The sequence below is a fragment of the Mesoplodon mirus genome (genome assembly GCF_964341445.2).
Source record: "Mesoplodon mirus genome assembly, chromosome: 2".
Lineage (NCBI taxonomy): Eukaryota > Metazoa > Chordata > Mammalia > Artiodactyla > Ziphiidae > Mesoplodon > Mesoplodon mirus.
Window position 1 is genome coordinate 42,978,279 of NC_138977.1, and position 17,102 is coordinate 42,995,380.

Consider the following 17,102-nt stretch of genomic DNA (forward strand, 5'->3'; position numbering starts at 1 on the left):
CCTACTTTTTCCTGTGTGAGTTTTGTCACATTGCATCTGTCAAAGAACTGATCCATTTAATCTGTTATCAAATTTGTAGGCATAAAGTTGTTTATAGTATTCTTTTATTACAATGTTAATATCTGTGGAATCTGTATTGATGTCTCCTCTTTCATTTCTTTTTTTTTTTTGTGTAAACTTTTTGATGATGGCCATACTGACCAGTGTGAGGTGATACCTCACAGTAGTTTTGATTTGCATTTCTCTAATAATTAGTGATGTCAAGCAGCTTTTCATGTGCCACTTGGCCATCTGTATGTCTTCTTTGGAGAAATGTCTATTTAGGTCTTCCACCCGTTTTTGGATTGGGTTGTTTGCTTTTTTTAATATTGAGCTGTATGAGCTGTTTCTATATTTTGGAGAGTAATCCTTTGTAAATTGAGTCGTTTGCCATTATTTTCTCCCATTCTGAGGAGAAAGGGTTGAGGGTTGTCTTTTCATCTTGTTTATTGTTTCCTTTGCTGTGCAGTAGCTTTTAAGTTTCATTAGGTACCATTTGTTTAATTTTGCTTTTATTTCCATTACTCTAGGAGGTGGGTCAAAAAAGATCTTGCTGTGATTTTTGTCCAAGAGTGTTCTTCCTATGTTTTCCTCTAAGAGTTTCATAGTGTCTGGCCTTACATTTAGGTCTTTAATCCATTTTGAATTTATTTTTGTGTTGGCGTTAAGAAGTGTTCTAATTATATTCTTTGACATGAGACTGTCCAGTTTTCCCAGCACCACTTATTGAAGAGACTGTCTTTTCTTCATTGTATATTCTTTCCTCCTTTGTCACAGATTAGTTGACCATAGGTGCATGGGTTTATCTCTGGGCTTTCTATCCTGTTCCATTGATCTATATTTCTGTAGCTTAACAATTTTTAAGCAGCATTAAATTATTAGGGATCATTTTGTACTTTATCATTATCAGTCATATTACTTTTTCATGGGAAATGAAATGTATTTATTTCAGCTTGGTGTTTTACAAATTTCTTTGGTTTGATTGTCTTTTAAGTACTAAGGCCAAATATTTAACCTTTCAACTAAAACATGATTAAACAGCTTATAATGTCTGTTTTCAGGCACATTTAGATTATGTCAGCAATTACCTCTTTGGGAATCATATGCTCAGGAGCTCTTATCAAGATAGAAATACTGGGGAAAAAAAACCACAAAGAACCCTGAACGGAGGCACCAATATCTGTCGCACATTCTTCATTCAATCACTTCATATTTTTAAAAAATATCTTATGAAATAATTTAACCATTCATTTTTCAGAGATTAAGAGTTCGCAGATATTTAATTAATGACTCAGAGATGACAGTGTTACTTATATCTTAAGCAGTGGTTCTCAGGTTTTTTTCTGTTCCTAATAACTGGAAGGCTCTCAGAGTAGTAGCTGTCAGATTTCCATTGGTAGTGCCTCTCTCTGAGGGGAAAGGGTGGTTGGGTGAGACATCTCCAGGGATCAGTATGGTTTAGGAAAGCCTCTCTGTTAGACTCAATAATGATCCCTAAATATATCCAGGTCTTAATTCCTGGAAACCATGAATGTTATCTTACATGGCAAAAGGGACTTTGCAGATATGATTAAATTAAGGATCTTGAAATAGGGGGATTATCTAGGATGACCTAGATGGCTCTAAATGCCATCACAAGTGCCGTTATAAGAGGGAGGCAGAGGAGATAAGACCACAGAAAGTGAAAAGGCAGTGTGAACATGGAGGCAGAGATTGAAGTGATGCAGCTTCTAGGCAGGGAATGCTGACAGTCACCAGAAGCTGGGAGGGGCAAGGAGCAGATTCTCCCCTGGCTCTTGAAGAAACAATCAGCTCTTCTAACACCTGATTTTATCTTTGTAAGACTCTGTTTGGACTCCTGGCATCCAGAACTGTAAGAAAATAAACTTCTGTTGTTTTAAACCACTAAGTTGGTGGTAATTTGTTGTAGCTGCATTAAGAAACTGATAGATATCCTAAATGATTCTGATAATTGCCAGGGTTGAGAATCACTGCTCAGGGCTCTTGATTTGGGGAATTCACATGTAATATGTTTCTAGATCAACTCATTACAAAAACTGTTTATGAAGTACAAGAGGTTGTAAGATGGGAGATGGTTCCACGACAAGAGGTTTTAAGATGGTAGATGGTTCCATGGCAATTAAAACCAATGTGCATTCTTTAAAATTAGAATTACCATTCTGTTTTGTTTTGGGTAACTGTAAAGTAAATATGCAATGCTTTATATACTGAGTAGACTTTACTCACTGTTTCAGAGTGACCAGGGATTTGTCGAAGAAACAGGTTTCTAATTTTCAGAAGTATCCAACTTATATATGTTATTAGAACCTATTGACAGCAAAGCTCCATTGTGAGCTTTCTCAGGGTGCTTGTTATTTGCTGTAAGAGGCCAGAACAATCCCGTTCATATTCAGATACATATCACTACTTCAAGATTATGACAGACGAAGACAAGATTATGACAGACTTATATGTGCAACCTAAAAACAAAGGAACAAATATAGCGAAACAGAAACAGACACAGATACAGAGAACACACCTAGTGGTTGCCAGAGGAGAGAGCAGGGGTGATGTCTGAAATAGAAGAGGATTAAGAGGTTCAAACTACAAGTTATAAAATAAATTAGTCATGGGGATGTAATGTACAGCACAGATAAAATAGTCTATAATATTGTTATAAGTGTGTATGGTATAAAAATATTGAGTCACTGTGCTGTACACCTGAAACTAATATACTATAGTAAGTCAATTATACTTCAAAAATTATAATAGTTCCTAAACCTACTATTATATTTTACAATTTAATGAATTAATAAAGAAGCACATAGTATTTCTGTATCACAGATTTGGTTTCTTGTTTTTAAAAATAGATTTTTACAGTTATATTTCAATACAATTGGATTACTTTTAATCCTGTGTATTTTAATTTAGCTTATTTATTCTGGGAAGGGGTTCATAGGTTAACCAGATTGCCAAAGAGGGACATAGAATAAAAAAGTTTAGAGAAAACTGCCTGCAATAGAATATCTGGCCACCAATGATGCTTTTAATATGAGACTATTTTAAAATTTTCAATCTTTCAGTTCATTTTAATGAGTATTTTCAAGGATAAAGGAGAAAGATGATATCATTTAAAATGTTGCAGAATTGTGTCCTCTGTGTACCTAGGTTTTCCATGACAAATAGGATCTAAACCAATGATATTTGGAGAACTTTATCTGGTGATTAATAATAATAATAATAATAATAAAACCCTTATGTAAAGCTGGAATTTTAGGTGCTACCATTAGTGAATTACAGAGTATATTGAGTTTGCAAACTATTCCATAAGGGGGAAAGTTTTCATTTTTGTGTGAAGTTATTTCTCACCATCTGTTTATGAGTCTGTATCCTGCTCATTGAGTATCCTTACATCCATCCTTTAACCACTTCTCTATAACAAACATCAGCAGCATCCTTCCTTTTCCCTTAAATTAAAAAAGGGGGTAGGAACGGTTAAAAAAAATCATGTACTGAATCATGAGTGAGATATCAGAAAATACAGCTCTTTTCATCGCTGTCAGCTTAGAATGTATGTTGAGTTTATGGCAGAACTGTTTTACTATCAGGATGGCAGAACTGACAATCCTATAGTTGCATCATTTGGAGTAACCAGACATTCTCCAGAATTACAGATGTAAGGCTAATGACGTGGCAAACAAAAGCTTTCTGGAGTGTTGTAAATTAGAGTATGTTATCCAGCTGCAAATAAATATCTGAATATGCTGGAAATGATAAGTGTTCACTTTGATCTAATGTCCTTGGCCAAAGTTCTCCATCCGCAAGGGAAAATTGCAAGCTCATTTTTCCTTAGTGCATTTAAGACATTACAGAAAGATCTCATAAATCTTAATTTAAAAAAACATTTTAAAAAGTTATCTTTTTAAAGCCCAATTTTCTTATAAAGTAAGTTGAGCTTTTGTGATGAGGATATATCTGACTGGAGCTCTATGGATTCATTTTCTTAGCCAGCAACAGCTGTGCTGTTCTTTCTAAATAGTAATAATGCTTCTACATTGCACTTGTTTTTTATTGTTGAGGAGGGCTGTTTGTGCCTTTATTGAGTTACTTTGAGAGCAGCCTGATTTTTTTTTAGAATGCACAATAAAACAGAAGTAATTTAACTTTTTAATATGCCTTCCTTACACCATTAATTAAAATGATTTATGTTTGGTTGCCTCCTTGAAATAGAGTGTGATGTTAGTACTTATTGCTTCCATGGTGATGTTTTCCAACAGAGCATCATTTACAAAACACGGTATCAAACCCTTCCTGGTCTTAGTTTATTTGCTTTGACAGCAGCACCTTTACTTAACTCACACTGTTCTTCCTAGTCCTCATTTGGCCTTTAAAATTATATTTATTGTCCAGACTTCCAAGTAGCTATTTATTTGTTCAAAGCAGACTCTTTGAACATTGATGAGTCTGTCAAAGAGGAAAGGAAAGGGAGGTGAGATAACCTCGACTATATCTTGGTCTGGATGTTGAAAGCACCTAACTTTGTGGGATTCAGAAAAGGGGCTTCCCAAATATTTATGTCAGAGAACTTTGTATTCATGAGAGGAAAGGCACCGCACTTGCTCTCTGATTTTATCAAAAAGAAAGGGAAGAAAGAAAGGAAATCCCACATATATTTTAAACAAGTTTTTGTAAACACTAAGAATGATTTGTCTAAGTCTGTGGGCTCTTAGGCGCTTAGATGACATTGCTGATAAATTGGGCATTTGTTTCTGTTACTGGCAAGAATCGGTTCTGAAATACTACTTGATCTACAGTCGTTATACAGTATCTTTTTTTTTTTAATCCAAGGCAGTTCACTGTTGACAGTTCTTTTCACTCTTTTCTGAATATTGGAACATATGATTGCATCAAGCTGGCTGCAGGCTCCTGTACTGACATTTTCTAGCTCAAAGAATGCCCACATCACTCGAACATTTGAAAAGTGTTAATGAGCAGATCAAAAGGACTGTTGCCTGAAGCAGCTAACTTTTTTTTTTATTTAAGAAATCGGCTCTCCTCCAAACTGAAATCTTCATTCTAACAGCTAAGTAGATGAGATGTAATCCTCCCCGATGATGATAATAACAAACGAAAAAAAAAAAAAAAAGCTTGGAGAAGGATCAAAGTCTGCATATGGTTCACAAAGTGGTGAAAGTGTTTTCCAGAATCTTCAATACCGAGCTGAAGGATGTTAAGTGGAAAAAATCCTGGCAACTAGGCAATATTATGCCTTTTAAAATCTGCAAATTCTCATAAAATATGGTGCTTATGAATACATCCTTTTCAAAGATGAATGTGTTCTTGCACTATTTAATACAAGAATGGGATTCTCATGACTGTTATTTTTAATGTATTTGGACCAACAGGTTTCCTTTTCTCCTGCACTAATTTTGCTGAAATGTAGAAATATCAGTGGACACAGACTTTTGCCATTTTTGGCTTTGGGGCTGAATGGCTTCAGATTATTTTCACTCTCCTTTGTTACTTATGAAGCTGTGTGGTAGAATGGAGAGAGGGAGCATTTTGAAACATCACACACACACACAAAACTTATTTCCTCTTCCAACATTTCTAGGGCAATGATGGTGGGCATATGAATGAATATGTTATGTCCCTATGAAATGGGGATGATAACATCTATCTCACACAGTTACCATAAATATTGATCTATATCTGTCTATCTATATCCATCTATCCATCTATCTATCTATCCATCCATCTAACCATCCATCCATGCATGCATCCCAGCAAGTAATAAACCTCAACACATCTTAAGCCTTTTCTCCTGCACCTTTTCCCTTTACAATCCAAACCTTATTTTAAAAGGATGTCATGTGGCAGAGGAAGTTGAACCCAGAGTTTCGAGGAAGATGGACCAGTTTAAATACTAATTCTAATGTTTTCTCTGTGTATCCTTGGACAAGTTACTGAATTCAGGCCTCTCTCTCCTTGTATTTAAAATAAGCATAGTAACTACATAGGATTATTATGAAAATGAGAGAAATATAGAGTGCGTGGCATATGGCAGCACCAATAAATGTCATTATTGTTAATAGTATTAACAGCACACAGATGAGCCTTTGCTCTGCTTCAGTTTCTGAAAGTGCTGTTATTTGTTGTGGTGGTGGTGGTATCTCTTAATCTACTAGGTCAAAATTTGATTTATGTAGAATATTAAGGGTTTTGTTTTCATTGTTAACAATGTAGAAAATATACTTGCCATGATTTCAAAATCAATTTAAATTTATAATAAACAATGCATTTAGTCATACATAAGATTAATTACACATTATTGGAAAAACAAACCCTAAAGTTCTTTTCTGGAATAAGGTGAATACAAATGTATGTAGACATATGGCCTACTTAATTATGTAAAGGCATAGAAGAAAAAGGCTTGGTGGAAATATTGTGATATGTATTTTGTTTTATCATTCTATTAGAATTTTCATTTTGGAAAGGACCTACAGTGAATCAATTTTATTTCCCAGATGAAGAAACTTAGCATGGTCTTACATTTTCCCATCTGTCTTTGAGTTCATTAGCTCTCTGACTTTACTGGTTGAAAGAGAAATGTGATACTTCATTTTCTTTGGAACTAGCAATATTTTAGTTTCATGGAAATCTTTCTCTATTGGTTATCATTTATATCTTTTTTTTTCCTCTGTATTTTTCTTATAAATTTAGAGGTTGGCTATGAGCCCTTGCGAACATTCTCAGCTAGTTTCTTCAGCTCACTTTCAATCATATTTTTAGTATCTCTTGTTTGCAGAGCACTTTATTAGGTGCTGTGATATTTTCAAAGAGGGGGAAATGATATTGCCCCTAAGAAATCTACAGTTTTGAGGGGTAATTGAAAAATTCCAAAATAAACATATAAACCCAAACTGATGAAGCATGAATTGTTCAACGGTGCAGCACGTATATTGTTAGAAGTTTTAAAGCTTCTAGATAAAGCGATAGAAAGTTGGTAGACTACTCTGTAATGGCTGGATGGGACTTAATATGGAAATGGTAATTTTTTGGGGGGTAGAAAATGGATCTTCGATCAGCCTGGAGTTAGAGGTACACGTGCAGGGATGTTTGTACATAGGGTGTTAGGGTCTAATTATACCGTGCTGAGGCATTTGAACAATGACAATTCAAGTGGTGGCTCATGTAGATGTACTGAAAAAGGAGTTTGCATTTTCCAGGTTGTGGCTTATGATAACAGATAAAGAGTCTCTGATAAAGAAGGCAAAGATGTCTCTCATTATCCTGCTGTGAGTTTGTCACCAGTGGTCATATGAGGATTTTAAATTGAAACTCAGTTTACCCATATTAATGCTAAAACTTGATGCTATGCAGGATAATCAGTATGATAAATATGACATGAAAAAGGAAGTGTTATGGAGGGGTATGTTCAGTGATTCTTAGGAGATATAACATAGAACACGGTTGGGGATACTATTTAAGTCCTCAGAAATTTATATATCAGTACAAGATGTACACGTGATAAGTAGAGTAAATTTGAAATCCTCACAAGGAAATGAAAATGAGTTTGGGTACATTATACTCAGACTTAGTGGAATGAAGGACATACCTTGGGCTTTTTCTAGTGAGAGCACTCTGGAGAGCACTTTATGGTAGTTTGCAAAACTGAGTGGTAAGCTTCTTCCCAAAATTCAGTAATTCCTTGAGTTCAGTTGTGGCCACTGGAACCTTTGATCCATTTTGACTAGAGAAACCATCAATTGAGCTTCTATTAGAAAAATAGTGACCTGGCTACGTGGGTTAGAATGAAGGATGAGTTAGAGATAGAGGAACAAGCTAGAGGTCTAATTTAGCTACAAATAAAGCACGTAGACATTGATGCCAAAATAAAGCTATGGTAATTATAGACTATCAATCAATGTTATCAATATGTTATTAGTTAAAATGCATAGAATCAAAGTGAGGATTGCTCGGGTGCATCTGTTTTGCCTGAGCACCATGCATTTAATTATAATGGATCAGCCACACTTAAAATGTTATTTATCAGTTCTGGAAACCACACTTTGAGATATTGTTCAAGTGAATATATACTAAAGAAACTGACCAAGATGACCCAATAACTCAGACCGTTACACAAAAAATGGTTGTGATGTTTAGCTTCCAGATGTGTAAGTTCAATAGATATATGGTTATTATCCAAGTATTCAAAAATAGGAACTGCTCTTTTCTGGAATTAAAAATAGTTGTGTGTATGCATGTGTTTCCACACTCTAGGATCAGCACTAAAGGGTGGAAACTACGGAGAAGGAGGCTTTGGCTTCTTTTGGGGGAAAAATTTTCAAATGATGTGAGTTCCTTGCCAATGGAATAAATTGCTTTGTGAAGTTGTGAATTTCTCTTTATTGCAGGAATTCAAACATAGTTGGACTACAGCTAGGTGGGAAGTTTTCAGAATAATGAAGTTTTGGTTGGATGTGTATTGGAGAAGTTGAAAAACATTGTACTAGATATTTTTAAGGTCCAGAGATCTTGAGTTCACGATTTTAGGTAGTGATAGCAGGAATGGAATGCATAGAATCCTTCCTTCTTCCCGTGATCTTCCTTCCTTCCTCCTCCTCTCCCTTTAACCCTTCCTCTATCTTTATTTTCTCTTTCCCACTTTCTTCCTTTTTCTCTCTTCCTAACTTCCCTTCTGTGCTTCCTTTGTGCTAGACACTCTACTAAGTACTGGGAATACAGTGAGGAACAAAGCAGACATAAAATCCATCCTCTTAGAAGTTACAGTGTTTTGGAGTTAGATAAAATTATCAGTTGTGACCAATGCTAGGGGAGAACAAATAGGCATCTTTACATACTAAGGTAATCTGATCTGCTTTGAGAGGATTGGGGGAGTTCATGGTGGGGGGGGAGAAAAAAGGAAAATATAGAACAGGGAGAGGGAGAGAGAGAGAATAATATTTCAAAGAATCTTTTGAACATGGTAAATGATTTTGGTGAAGTCATTTAGAAGTGAGAATAAATTATAGATTATGAGAAAATTTTAAGGCTGCAACTTTAAGGAAAGAGTGATTTACTTGAAAGAAACAAGGAAGATAGGAAGAAGAGTTGGCTCTTAAATGAAGCTTATTAGGTTGGTTTTGACCCTATTGACTGTGAAATATTGATAGATCTGGTTTTCATTGATTGATTTTGGACATGCAGGTTGATAATATGAATGCTTCCTTTTTATAAAGGAAATGCACCTGTAGCTCGATAACCTTTATTTTATTTTACCAGAGTATTATTTTAAATCTTTATCCACTCCTGGCATTTGTTTCTGGGCTAAATGTAAAACTTCACAGATTTCTATCCTTCAATATTAGTAAAAAGAACTGGGATTTTATGTTTATTGATAAGACAAAATTGAATTAAACAGAAGGGTTAAATAGAAATAACAGCATTTCTTGTAGCATTCAAAAGTTTGAATGCTACAATGAGTTAGTTCAAGATTCATTCAGATTAAATTACTGTCCAGTTATATCTATGTAATTGTAGTTACTGTTTGCATTTTTTCATGAGATTTAGATCTAAACTAAAATTTGATGATGAAAGTAATATATATGAAGAAAATTATGAGTCAATTCGCTAAACATTATCAGTAACAACAAAAAAAAACCTTTCATTATGAAAAATTTCAAACATATACAAAGAGAAAGAGTGAAATAATGAATCTCTCATGTCTATTTAGTTTCAATGATTATCAATTTATGGCTAAATTTATTTCATATATAACCTCTTTACTTCCCCACCCCAAATTATTTTGATGAAAATATCAGAATTATATCATTTAATCTGGAAATGTTTCAGTATATATCTTTAAAATATATGCAGTCTTTAAAAAACATATTCATGATAACAGGAATATACCTGAACAGTAGTAATAATTCTTTGATGATATTCATTTTCAGAGTTACTATTGTTTTAACATTTTAAAAATTTAATAAGATAATTGAAACATTTGACCTTAGATGAAGTGAAGCAGTTATATTTTTGAACAGTTTTTCTTCTTAGTATAGAGACTTGGATGTGTACTTGAATTATCGGACACTACTGGCCCTTGGTCAGTAGTTTTCTATCATGATGGTATGAAAGTCCAGATATCCCAGTAAAGGTCATTTAAATTTGATCTCAGTCTGTATTCCTCTCACATAAAGAATTAACCACATCAAATTTCATGAAATAGTATATTGAGTAACGATTCACAGGAAAGGACTCTTGGCTAAGAGGTTGATTTGTTTCTAGGTGAAAAGGTGGGGAAAGAGAGTATGTTAATTTCTCTATTATCGCATCCAAGGCAAGCTAACTTTGTATTGTCAATCTGTGAAAAAGTCAGTGAATCATAGCAGGAAGACTTAGTAAATTCCTACTCCATTTGAGGGGACATACTGTAATCTAGTGGAAAATGTTTGCATTAGAAGAGCCACTTAGTGCAAGGTATTTGACAATTTTTGCTCTTGTTATTTATCTGAAAACTGAAGCTATATCTATATCATAAAGATAAAATGAATGAATGTGCTAGTTAGCTAGCTAATTAGTCAAAGAAAACCTAGTAGTTGCTAGTTAGTCCAAAGCTAGTTACAAACAAGCCCAGGTTCAAAAGGGAGGCATATGTTTTGGGAGGCTAGGTTCATCTGGGACATCTTTGGTGCCACCACAGTATTTTACTAATCTAATTATTTTTATACATCCTTTCTGTCTCCTCCCTGTGCCACTGAAGTTTCTGCATTTGATTGTTTTTTTGGTTTTGTTTGTTTTGGTACAGGTTATCAAGGATCCTCCTCCACCACCACCCTCTGCACCAAAAGAGGTAAATGAGGGCCTAATAAGTGATGTGGGTGTATTTAGATATTATCCCTAATTTGATCAATTACATTGTTATTAGATAATTGTGATATCTATCTATTGACTTCTGAAATTATGAAAATCAATTATATTTTGTCTTCTCATGATTTCTTTCATGTGCTAGAGGAACGGGACCTTCACACATTGATAAATGTAGACTAGCCATCAGGATCAATAGTACATAGAGATTTAATTTACTTTTTATAGCAATATATCAATAGTTCTGCTGTCACTTGTCTTACAAAAAGTTGGAAGATCCAAGCTGGCAGTTTAAAGATATTATTACTTTCTTCAAAATGATTATTACTTTTACATTACTCTGTTAGCCAAAATTGTGTTAGCAACAGAAAATATGGTGTTGTGCATTTTCAAAGCTTCTCAACTACCTATCTTTTCAGTACAAATTTCACAGAGTTTAAATTTACACATACATTGAGGCTTTAAATGATCATTGAAATGTGGTCCTAATTTTAATGTTTTATCTTCTTAACTATTAAGTGATGAATAAATCTGGAAAAACCAAATGCTGCTCATAGTCAAGGAGCAACTTCTGGTAGCCTAATGAAATAAGGTAGATTCCTCAAATTGTGGAATGGAAGGAGTCCTCATATTCTGTAGAACCTCACTTGAAATTTATGCACATAAGCATAAGTACATCCACATGTGCTATATGTAATTTTTACTATATTTTGTCCATATTAGTGTCATTATTCAGAAAAAATTTAAATGTGAGTTGGTTCTGACTAAGCAATATTTTAAGAAATTAATTAAACTCAGTTTTAAAAACTTGTATACACATAGGAGGAAGAAGAACCTCTGCCTACCAAGAAATGGCCAACTGTGGATGCTTCTTATTATGGTGGTCGAGGTGTTGGAGGAATTAAAAGAATGGAGGTTGGTATCTTAAAAAAAAATTAGAAGCTGCTAATCTGGAATATGTAGTTTTAGAACTATCAAGCCATGGAAACTGTACTTTTCACAACTCAGTATTCTAATATCATCCAATTTTACTTAACACTAGGTCTTTTTGGACAAATTTTTTTTTCTATGGAATAATCCTAGCCATTTCAAAACTATTCAAGAAGAACTGACTTCATTAGTCAAAGAACTACATTGATAAGATGTCTGAATTCTAAAGGGCAAAACAAAATTAGGTTTTTTTTTACTATTTTGGAAAAAATTCCTACGGAGAACATCAACTTTGAAGAAGCCAACTACTTAAAGTTGCAACAATGCTTGTCTTTGAAAAGATCCAATAGTTAAGTACTATTTGAGGAGAAAAATATTAAAATATTCAATATCATGGATAAGACCCTATCACAAATTCAGAGGAAGTACATTTAAGGCTTTTTTTTTTTACAGGTTTTAGTTACCACTTATGAATAATCATAATTAATATTAAATATCATTTATAGACTAATAAATTTTTAGACTGGAAAGCATATGGACTAAAATTGAACTTAAATATTATATCTTGAAGATGAAATGAGGTCTTTTTACCACCACAGAAGTATTTTTCAAAGTGATGGATTAATTTATAATAAGCAAGCACTGTCAGCACTGAGCCCTTAACAACAGTATAGATAGGCCAACATCCCACCCGAAGGAGAAATTGGAGGAATTTTCTCATTGATATGGTGACATTATTATTAAACACAGATCCTGACATTTCTTTCTTATTAGTTATTCTTAAATTTTATTTCTTGATAAGAAAGAGTTTTTATGTGTTTTGCAATCATTGCACATCTCCTACTGTCATATCTGCTTTGTCCCATTACTGTCAGCAAAAATCAATAAGCTAATTAACAATCTCACAACTGTTGCAATTTTCTTTTCTTTCTTTTTTTTTTTATTTAATTTTTTTGTTGTGCCATGTGGCATGCCAGATCTTAGTTCCCCGACCAGGGATCAAACCTGTGCCCCCTGAAGTGGAAGCATGGAGTCTAAACCACTGGACCACCAGGGAAGTCCCACAATTTTCTCTTTTTATACATTTTAATAAAATTCAGATTCCCAAGGAGAATTTCCCATTTTCAGCATAAATTTCAGTACTCTTCAAAAGAAGCCAAGACTTACTTAAATGACTGTCATTACTAAAGTGGTTAAGTCATCTGATAGTGATTCTCATTTTCTTGACCACATTAGATCTTAAAATAACGCACATTTTCCTAAGAGCTTGCCACTTTATTGCTGAAATATCTTCTGAGACAGGTACCTCCTTGCCAATAAGCCATGAAAAAGGCAGGTGCTAGAACTTACTACATTTGTCTTTTGGAGAAAATATTGCTTCTGTGTTTGCTGGTGGGTAATTGGGAATATCAAGCAGTAGAAGAGAACATGGTGAGGCTAGCTCTTGTTACTTGACATGGAAGGAAGGTCATTTTCCTTTCATTTGCCTTTGTTGTGTCATTCTAGGATTGGAAAGGTTGGGGAGAGTGTGGATTGGATGTCCCTACATATATAAAAAATACAATTGTAAATAAAATCATTACATATGAATATCCAAATATGATCTGTCATAGCTTATTTTTAGTTTATTTAGTCTCGTTCCAAAATGTGTATATAAAAAGATGTATGCAGGGGGAAAAGGGTTTGACAGGAAATAGCATAACATGTTAGTAACTATCTCTGAATGGAGTGATTTTCAATTTGTGTTATATATTTCCCTGTTTGTTCCCAACTTATTTGACAGTGAGCATGTACTAATTTATATTCAGAATAATAAACTTAATTCCATTTTGAAATCCACACATATAAAATACCACATGACAATGAGATTCAGATATATTAGTTCTTGCTAAAAACACGAAGAATTGTAGCAGATTTTTGTTACTCCAATATTCCATGTTCCAAAGATTAAGATATCTTTCTACAGAAAAGAAAAGTTAATGCATGAGCTACTGAATGGGTTCTGAGTTAAAAGGCATATTATTGGAATATGGTCAAGAAAGCCAAGGGCCCATGAACATTCTTGAGTAACTCACATTTCACGTTTTAAGAGCTATTGACTCTTTTACTTAAAATGTAAAATTAAATTTAATTCAAATTTAATTGAAATTTATTTATTTGTGTTTTAGTTATTGACTCTTAATTAATGTGAAATTATATTGCCCTAGCTTTTTCACTGAAGAAAATTTATGAGGACTCACCCACTTTTAATAAATCAGAGTCCATTTTAACCATGGATAATTTTGCCTACATTTTATGTAGTACTCCATCGATGAAATGGAAATGGGAATGAGAATGAAGAAAAAAATGAGAAAATAAATGTGGGCTTCACAAAGGGGAAACACGATATGTAAAAATACACAATAAAAAACAAACAGAGGGACTTCCCTGGTGGTACAGTGATTAAGACTTCATGTTTCCACTACAAGGGGCACAGGTTCAATCCCTGGTCTGGGAACTAGGATCCCATATGCCACACAGTGAGGCCAAAAAAAAACAAAGAAAAAAATAAACTAAGAATTAAGTGACTTTAGACTTTTTCAAACATCAACTAATTTAAACTTGGAGAGGAAAAATAGAAAACATAACTTGTTTTAAAACAGTGACTATTCAAACCTGAAAAGTATTTTCCTTAAAAAAATTCCCTAGTTTAAACTGGGGAAAGTGAAAGGAATTATAGAAATTATGAGCACATCTGAATTAAAGAATAAATCTTCATAACTCAATGTTATTTTAAGCCAGTATAGGGATTTTACCTAGAAAGTTTTTCTTCCTCCTAAATATTTAAACACTATCATGATTGCAGTTTGCAGAAAGCTGGAACTGAGCTGAGGTTAATAACAGCTGTTAGCACAACTGAGCCACAATACCTAATGGCTTCAAATGTGTGTTGCTGCCAGTTCCGCGTGAAACTGTTTTTGTTTCTTTTCTCAATTCTGAAATTGCTTCTTTATGATACAACCTCCAAATATGCTGTGGAAATTATGGAATTTCATTGTTTATCATGAAAGCCAAGTACAATTGGAAGAATTTAGCTATCAAGCTTGCACTTTTTTTTAAATAGTAAAACGTCAGATATATTAATTCTGTTAAGGCTGCCTTTAGCAATCCATTCTTGTTATTCTTTTTTTTTTTTTTTTTTTTTTTTTTTTTTGCGGTACACGGGCCTCTCACTGTTGTGGCCTCTCCCATCGCGGAGCACAGGCTCCGGAAGCGCAGGCTCAGCGGCCATGGCTCACGGGCCCAGCCGCTCCGCGGCATGTGGGATCTTTCCAGACTGGGTCACGAACCTGTGTCCCCTGCATCGGCAGGCGGACTCTCAACCACTGCGCCACCAGGGAAGCCCCATTCTTGTTATTCTTTTATCATTTTTGACTATCTCAATGTGGTCAAACTAAAATACTAGAATTTATACATATGTGTGTATATATATTTAATTGCTTTTAAGAGTTTTAGGAAAACTCTGTATAAAGTGTTTCCTAGTTTGAGTGAGACTGAGTGAGAATTGATTGTTGTATTGTCTGTGGTGATGGTAATAATAATGATAAAACAGCTACTTCATGAACTAACACTAATGGATTTATTTAATGCATTTCCTTTATACATCAGCAACTATGTATCATACGTTTAGAAATGCAATGTTGGGTCAGAACTCTAGTTCAACGTGCTCTTTATCTGAGAATGGTACAATGATACTTGGAGGAAGACTATGAGTACCATTACCTCTAGGATATCAACTGTGAAGTCTGGGCTAGTCAAAATCTAAGTTAAAAATACATCATTTCTGAATGGATCTAAATTTTACCTACTTATATTTCTACTCTGAATTACTTCTCTCTGTTATGATACTCATATGTTTATTTGACTATGTATCTTCATTTGTTTTTTTTATTTTTTCCCTGAAAATTGAGGGAAATTGTAAAATTGAGACTTTACAACTACAGGAGATGTGTCCTGGTTTTAGAGTTTCTTAGTTCAATTTAGATATATCTAAAGATTTTTAAAGTTTAATTTATCTAGGTGAAGACACTGTGATTTGAAAGAGAAGGTCATTTCTCTGGAAAGAAAGCCAACTATCTAGTTCTAAAGGTTTAATGGTGTTTAAAACAATTTTAACGACCTCATAAAGGACATTCTAGTACCACTGATGACACTGAAAGATACAGATACATTTTAATGACTCAACCGAGTCCAATTGAAGTTGAAAACCTACTCTAAAATTGTAGTAAAAAAAAGGTAAAAACATCTAAGTAAGCCTTATCAAAAAGCTATGAATAGATCTTTCTATGAACAGTAATCATCTGTATTCTTACCCACTAATTCAGTTCATTAAAATGCTTTTAAAAAGCATTTAATCATTTTTTCTTTGTAGAAATTATTCAACTCTGGTGAGCCACTGTGTGCCCTGGACAGGCCTTCTGTTTCTTTTTAGAGCTTCACTTATCTATGTCTTCTTTGGAAACGTCCTTGGTTTCTAGACTTCTCTACTGTTCCTGGTTGGACAAAGCCTTTCTCCAGGGGCCACAACTTCTTCACGTGCCCACACATGAAAAAATTTGGCTAAAGTTTAGCCAATTTTCATTGAAAAATAAAGAAAACATCATTTGACCTTCTTGTTTTCAATGTCTAGGATTTTCAGAGAAAGGAATCCTCCCAAATTTGTGGAATTCCCTGGTGTCCCTGAATTTTTCTCTTCAAAGCAGAGTCTTTTCAGATTTGTCTTCCTCAATGAAAAATTGATATGTCATACCCATATGAGTAGAGGAAATAAAGACTGAGAGCCACTTTACAAAGTTGAGCTTTACAAAATTGAGAAAAACATATATAATTATTTTATTTCCAAATGCTAAAGTTTAAATCATACTTTTTGCCTTAGTCAAACTTGATGGAAAGTTTGGAAGGAAAAATTAACTCCTTTGTATAAAATATATTTGTAAAATTCAAACCTATTTGAAACTTACTGCACCCTTCAGACTACATATGTTCAAATCCCTGTCCTTCTGCTTACTAGCTGTGTGGCTTTGGGCTCATCACTTAACCTCTCTGTGTCTCAGTTTCCTCATCTGGAAGCAAAAACATCGTATCTATCTCATTGCATTTTTTATGGATTAAAGGCAGCTTGGCACAAAATTATCATTCAGTAAATACTAATTATCATCATCATTACCATCTATTTCACCCAATGTCATCAGTATATACAGGTATGTGTTTAGCTAGAAGGAGAA

The 17,102-nt window shown here is 34.0% G+C and overlaps 1 protein-coding gene across 3 annotated transcripts in view; it reads left to right on the forward strand.

Annotated features, from left to right (window-relative positions):
• The window catches only part of ANTXR2 (ANTXR cell adhesion molecule 2), a 163,586-nt gene that overhangs the window by 83,993 nt on the left and 62,491 nt on the right, over positions 1–17,102 (forward strand). For all 3 annotated transcript variants that reach the window (XM_082645107.1, XM_082645108.1, XM_082645109.1), the window contains exons 13-14: positions 10,850–10,894; positions 11,731–11,823. In XM_082645107.1, coding sequence (XP_082501233.1) covers positions 10,850–10,894; positions 11,731–11,823 — 138 coding nt within the window. The remainder of the gene's footprint in view (positions 1–10,849; positions 10,895–11,730; positions 11,824–17,102) is intronic.